Source organism: Atta colombica, unplaced genomic scaffold (assembly GCF_001594045.1).
Source record: "Atta colombica isolate Treedump-2 unplaced genomic scaffold, Acol1.0 scaffold140, whole genome shotgun sequence".
Classification (NCBI taxonomy): domain Eukaryota; kingdom Metazoa; phylum Arthropoda; class Insecta; order Hymenoptera; family Formicidae; genus Atta; species Atta colombica.
The window spans coordinates 1,911,594-1,919,125 of NW_017259229.1; the positions used below are offsets into that span (position 1 = coordinate 1,911,594).

The 7,532-nt window shown below is 25.7% G+C and overlaps 1 protein-coding gene across 1 annotated transcript in view; it reads left to right on the forward strand.

Annotated features, from left to right (window-relative positions):
- Window positions 1-2,874: 2,874 nt before the first annotated feature.
- LOC108684768 (aminopeptidase N-like) overlaps window positions 2,875-7,532 on the forward strand; it is a 6,426-nt gene continuing 1,768 nt past the window's right edge. The window contains exons 1-6 of the mRNA XM_018189238.1: window positions 2,875-3,305; window positions 3,950-4,423; window positions 5,294-5,477; window positions 5,989-6,145; window positions 6,511-6,592; window positions 6,925-7,274. Of these exons, the coding sequence (XP_018044727.1) occupies window positions 2,875-3,305; window positions 3,950-4,423; window positions 5,294-5,477; window positions 5,989-6,145; window positions 6,511-6,592; window positions 6,925-7,274 (1,678 nt within the window). The remainder of the gene's footprint in view (window positions 3,306-3,949; window positions 4,424-5,293; window positions 5,478-5,988; window positions 6,146-6,510; window positions 6,593-6,924; window positions 7,275-7,532) is intronic.

Below are 7,532 nucleotides of genomic sequence, written 5' to 3' on the forward strand. Positions count from 1 at the left end.
ATAATCATAATGTTATAACTATATTTCAATCGTATATAATGTTTATTAATACTTTTATTATTAATTAATTGACACTTGTAATAATATATTTATTTTTATAATAAATGATGTTGTTTTATTTACATTCTTCTCCAATCGTGCTTATAAGCAAATTATTTATATATATTATTATTTTCAACATAGGATTTACTTACTAATACATCTTTATAAATTATTGAGTAAACAATGATTTTGGGAATATTTTCCATTTATAATTCAGCAAGCTAAATGTTAGAACAGTATGTGAGCAATTTGTCAAATGATTCGAAAATTAATTTTACGTCTTACATCTTATTGGTAGAATATCAAAAGAAATCTACTAATATAACAGAATCTCCTAAGTATTGGGTTGTCCGGAAAGTTCGTGTCGACTAATCTATATAATTTAATAAATGTATACTAAAATTTAAATCTTCTGCGTTTCAATTTTTCTTCAAAATCGGCACAAACTTTCCGGACAACCCAATACATAGTAACAGAAACCGCGGAGTAAAATCTATCATTTTGTAATTATATAAATGATATCTTCTATTTAAATAATTACAATAATAATACAATTCTAAATGAATAGGCAACTTAAATGACAGTGTGCCGGAAAAAAGGGAAATCTGAATATCGATAATGTTCAAACTGGTTACAGATCGTACAGAAGTATCGAGCGCATGACATGTGCTCTTTATTTTTTTCAACAACGATTGACCATTGTCAGATGCGTATGTAGACAAGTGTCGATTAGATTGCTAAGGAAAATTATGCAAAGTTTACAAAAAAGGATGTTAGAAATTCTATTGTAAGTTTTCTGATAGGATCATATTCTACTGACCGACCTAATCTCCATTCTGAGTTCCCTTGCATCCACATTATGCAAAAGTGGAGCATACGACCGGAGGCGGTAAGTGTTATCATGTTGAAAATCTGGAGACGTCAAATTGGAAAAATTATAAGAAAGAAAACACAATAAGGCAGAGTTAAACCCTACTGAAAAAAATCACATTACAAAGTTACATAACGAAATCAAAACAAGTAAATCTCGTAACTAATTGTTTCAAATCAGTACATGATTTTTTAAAATCATGTAATTTGAAAAATCACATGATATTAGAAATAATTTTCTCTATTATATGATTTTATAGTTATCGAATTTTAAATAATTAAATATGTATATATGTAAATATGTATATATATAAATAATAATTAAATATGTATATATGTAAATAATTATATATAAATATATGAATTTTAAATGATAAAAATAAAGAAAAAACATAACGTGTGACTTTTCAAATTATGTAATTTGAAAAATCATGTACTGATTTGGAATAATCAGTTGTGTCATTTACTTGTTTTAATTACATATATGATTTCGTTATAAGTATTACTATGTGACGTGTTTCTTTCAGTAGGGAGTACTTCGCATTTTTTTCGATCGAAATATAAGTGTGAAATATTTTTGAACAGTAATTTTTTGAGAGAGACGTTACAATTTTATAAGAAAAGGTTAGATATTTTTTATATTTGAGTATATATTGATTCTCTTTGCTTTTATTGATCATATATGTCTTTAGAAGTTTACATAATAACATTGTACTTATTAGAATGTCAATATCCTGTTAATATTTGTGATCTTTCGAAGTGTTAAGATCGTAATGTGACTTACAAGTTTTTGGCATTAACGATGTATTAATAATTTAACTAATTATTGAGCAGGATTACATTTTTATTGGCATAAAACTTTAGTTTATATGGTAAGTCTTTAAAAACAAAACACCTACTTTTTTGTGATTTGCAAAGATACATACAGGACACGAACAACTTTATTTCCAATCAAACTATTTTTATCAATTATCGAAATTGTTGATTCCTTTTTTAAGTATAAAATTTTATATTTTATATTTTTATTTTTTCTATATATTGTTTAAAATGTAAACTATATTTTTATTCTTTTTATATTATACTCAACTGATATAAAGATTATTTCAGCAATATATAATTTCAGCAGCATATATTTTAATATTTCAAAATTATAATTTGAGTCAAAAATCTTTTTATTACTTATAGTATCAAAATAGATATAAAATAAATGTGAAATTCCATGTCGTACGATTATTCGTTAGTTGTTCATTTAACTGAAATAATAGTAATAATAATAAATCTGATAATAATGAATAATAAATGGAACAATATGTGCATAAATATATGTCGAATTGTCATCAGACATTAGTAGTAATTCATCTTGCTTGAGAAAATGATATCAAATCTTTATAAATTGCTGCCTGATTCTAAATTTCTAAGTTCGAAGTATTAAGAAATTAATGAAGTTAATTTTTAATTATATTTATTGTGATATGCGAAAAATAATCCATTAAAATATTAACAATTTTAACTTAAAAAAATGAACACAAAAACGAAGTAATAGTTAATTTAGCACACGTTCACATATGCTTCATACCCAAAAACAAATTTTCTACAAAGTTATTAAAAATGTATATAAAAAATGTATACTTTTATACTTTTTTCATTATTTTCATTTGAATTTTTATAAATTAAATTAATGATTAACACAACTGTATTTCAAAGAATAGTACAAAGCTATTATAAATTTCTCTCGGTATAAATGGAATACACATTAAAATCTATGATAAAAATTCCTGCATAGTTTTGATACATTTTCTTATCAAAAAGCATGATATTCTGTTTATATTTGTCATTTTTCTAACAAAAAGTCATTACTTTGCAGAAATATTTAAAATAAAAACAGTCATGGGCTTTGTAAAAGCGTTATGTTTAATAATTTTTTTCATAATTATTTATGATTTCATAAATAAAAGTTATTTCATGAAAAATGAGAAAAACGAATTCCGTTCTGCAGTTGAACAAATTAATCGTTTACCAACATATATAGTACCCACGAATTATAACATCAAATTGATACCATACTTTGAAAAGAATTATACTACTTATACATTAGGAGGCGAAATTAATACCAGGATTCATATTCATAAAAAAACGCGATATATATATTTACTCGAATATTTTTTATTTATATCTGACACACCCACATTGATCAACGAGAATAACGGCAATATCTATTTATTATGGCAACAATATACATATTATAATCCTATAACGCATATATTAAAATTTTATCTTACCCAGGATCTCTTGCCCGGGTTCTATATTCTGAATATAAAATTCTATAGTATGTCGGTTCTTCCCAAGGAAAATAACTTCAAAATTTCATATATAAATAGAAGACCAGATGTAATGTGAGTAAACATTAAGAGATTAAAAACTCACTATTATATATTGACACACATGTACATTTTCCAGTTCCTAATATTTTTTAATTAATTACACTAGTTTGAAAATGAGACTTTAGAAAGTCTACTGATTTATAAGAGTGATTAATTCTGATGTAATTTTTTAAATTGCATTCGAATGTGGCCAAAATTATTTAGCATATCAAGATTTTGAGATATTCTATAAACTAAAAGTGTAAAAATGGCTATTTAGACATTCAAAATCCAATGTGGCGGTTCAAAGCTTAAAAAATCGTTATAATTAAGTTTTTACTTTTTTGAATTAAGCTTTGAATCGCCATATATATTGGATTCGCCATTTTAAATTTCGATTATAAATTCAGCGACTCAAAAACCTCGAGCAACTCAATTATAATATAAAGTGTAAAAATAATTGGCCATTAAAGCATTCGGTGCTTACCTACTAAAGAATATGAAATGCATTAATATATAATTTATTTTTGCTGTTGCAAATTTCTGTGGCCAGATTTAAATTCAACGCAAGAAGTTACATCGAAAACCACTCCTACATCTCAGTCGACCAAATCTCAGGTCTATATTATTATATTATTGAAAATATCTTATTATTTTTTATTAAAATTGTATTGCAGGTGGTTAAACGCAGTGCATTTTCAACCAATTAGAGGCCGACGATTATTTCCATGTTGGGATGAACCAGCATTTAAAGCCACTTTTAACATTTCCATATTACATCATGAAAATTATATGGCTTTGTCGAATATGCCGATTCAAAATTTAGAGTTTGTGGGTAATAATATGGTTTGGACACATTTCCGCACTACTCCGTTAATATCAACGTATCACGTGGCAATTGTGCTGACTAATTTTCCCTCTCATCGTATTAACGCAAATACCTCCAAACATCAAACTATATGGTGCAGAACATATTCTGCACAATATACACAATTTGCGGAGAATATATTTGAAATTGTTACATCGCATTTAGGAATCAGGTGGAATAAAAAAATTGCAAAATTAGATCACGTTATTCTTCCAGAATCTAAAAATATGTGGAATTGGTATTTGCGAGATGGCATGTCGCAATGGGGACTTATTTTTTATAGGTAATATGCATACATACATTATTAAGATAGAAAGAAGAGAAGATATTAATATATTAATATTTTTATTTTATCCAAAATTGGTTTAATGGCAAAAAGTACAAGCAAACATTAACATTTAAAATTTATTAAAAAATATTTTTATATTTCTCATTTTTTGTAACGGAAACTGACGAAAGTAACGCGTTACATTGTTACCGTTATAAATTATTTTTTTAATAACTGATAAAGGTCTTATTTTTTTCAATTATAATAACAATGTTATAATAACAATGTTTTTAATAATGGTAACGAAATTTATACAGAATTATGTTTATCATTACTTTTTATTTATTGAACATATTTATAACATTTTTATATATTCAACATATTAATGACACAATTTTTTATTACATTATATTCAATCTTCAATCTTGGACTCCCTGCTAAAAAACTTCGATAGAATAAGATAAGAAAAAATTATCTGATTGATTATATTTTTGGTTCGTAGATTACTGAAATATTTATATAAATTTTTGTGAAATATTATTATGTATGTACAAAGCTTGAACCGAAAAATCATTTTGCTTCTTATCTGTTTCCCTATATCAGTCTAATATCATTATTGGTTATCGCTTTATTAATATTTAAAGAAAAAATAAGACAAAATTTTTTAGACTTTTTTATTTCAGTTAAAAAAGTAACGAAACAACAATGAACTGTTACATTTTAAGTAACGGTAACGAGTTACTTTTGAGAATCAGTGACTTAGTAATGGTAGTTACTATTTTGACACGATAATGAGTATTAACGGTAACTAGTTACTTTTAAAATTAACTTATCATTCTTTGATGGGAACTTAACATAATTATATTATTTATAAACGATTCTTAGAGAAACGAGAGTTTTATACAATGAAGTAATAGATCCTCCTTCACGTAAAATAGAGATTAAGCGATTAGTAACACATGAAGTAGTACATCATTGGTTGAGTAATCTGGTCAGACTGTCTTGGTGGTCTTATTTATGGATAACCGATGGTATTGCAGGATTATTTGCAGCAAATGCCATTAATGAGGTTGCTTTCTTATTTACATGTATCTTGGCATTAGAGAGTTAATGTAATTGCAAGAAAATTAGAGGATATTTAAAAAAGAATATTTCTTGATTCGATATATAAAATTTGAATTTTGCAAATCTTTTAGTTGTTAAAAATAGAATATCGACTATTCAAATTTTTCCTAATTTTTGTAAAATCTGAAATATAAGAAAAGCTAGAAAAGCATATTTAAATCAAAATAATAAGTTAAAGTTAATGGTGATACAAAATGTAAAATTATTTATAATACATTACAATAATAATTACAATAAATGTAATGTTTTTTTGCATTATATGTAGATATTGCAGTTAATAATGTAAATAGCTAAATAAATGCGTCTTTAGAAGATAACTTTCAGGCGTCTTTAACGCCTGTAAAGTCAACATGCATCTTGTGATATAAAGATGCATGTTGACTTTATGAGTTATTACGCCGAGCCTTTTCTGATTGAATATTCATTTAATTCACATTAAGAATCATTATGTCTAGATGTTTCCAGATTCTCGGATATCAGATTTATTTGTAGTTCAGATCCAACATGATTCTCTTAATTTGGATACTCATTCCCTTATGAAACCTCTTCACCAAGAAATTAATGACATTGCTGATATTGATTTACTTTTTACCTCCGTTTCTTATATCAAAGGTAAAGTTGAATAAATAACTCCATAAATTTTCTCACACACACACACACACACACACACACGCGCGCGCGCGCGCGCACCCACGCACATACGCACAGCACACGCACGCACGCACGCATTTATATTTTCTCTTTATCTTTCTTCTAAATATAAATGCGAGAAAAAGACTTATGGTCTTAAAGAAATTTATCTATTTTCTTTATCTTACAATGTATAATTAATTCTGTATGAAAATGAAAAAAATATTAAAACTTACAATAAATTATTTTAAATTAGAAATTAATTAAATTCGACAAATTTCCGCTGTACGAATGTACTATATTCATTTTAAATATTTCTTATAACATTTTATGTCATAAATCTTTAGCACCTGTTATATTTCGCATGTTTGAACATATGCTTACTGATGTGATATTTTGGAAAGGGATCAATAAATATTTAAATATGGAGTGAGTAGTGACTTCAAATATAATTATAATAGAAATTAATTCATCTTATATGACATTATTACTTTATTCTGAGGTACATTTAATATACAAGCGGCTCATTATATTGATTTAGTGCTAATGGATTTCAACTTTTAAATCTTAGATCGAGTTTTAGTCATTCTGTAAAAAGCGTCTACTTAAAATAAAAAGTTGTATAAATATCCTTTATTTATAATTAGTTATTATAGTGTAAATTATATACTATACATTGCATAAAAAACAGATCAATTACATATTAATTATATAAAACTGATTGTAATTTATTATAATATTTGATCAATTAAATTTTAAAGATTTAGTCAACTTAGCTCTGCAAATTCTGGTTATGATTTATGGATGGCTATGCAAATTACTCAAATTAAATCGAGTTCTAAATATCTGCCTAACTTAAGAAACATAATGAGTAAATGGACAACGACAAGTCAGTACCCTGTAGTAAACGTGATTCGAGAGAGCCGAAGTGGCAATATAATAATATCACAGGGAAAAAACACATGGTGGATACCTATAACTTACACTACACAAACAGAACTCAATTTCAATGACACTGTGCCTCGCCATTGGCTAACACCAAATGTTCAGCAAATAATTATTTCAAATATTACACAATTTGATTGGATTATATTTAACTTGCAACAAACTGGTAAGTATTAACTAATAACTTTGTGAATTAATGTATTTGCTTCTATAATCATAATTTAATTTTAATATTTTTATTTTTAATATATTATTATTAATTTTGATATTATTATTTGTTTCTTATTAATGCTAATTTGGAGTATTTACAAAAACATAATATTATAATATTCTGTAAGATTTATCTCTAACACATAAAATGTGTTTTATTTTTTGTATATTACATTTGTGTATATGTGGCGTACAGAAATTATTTCCCCCGTAT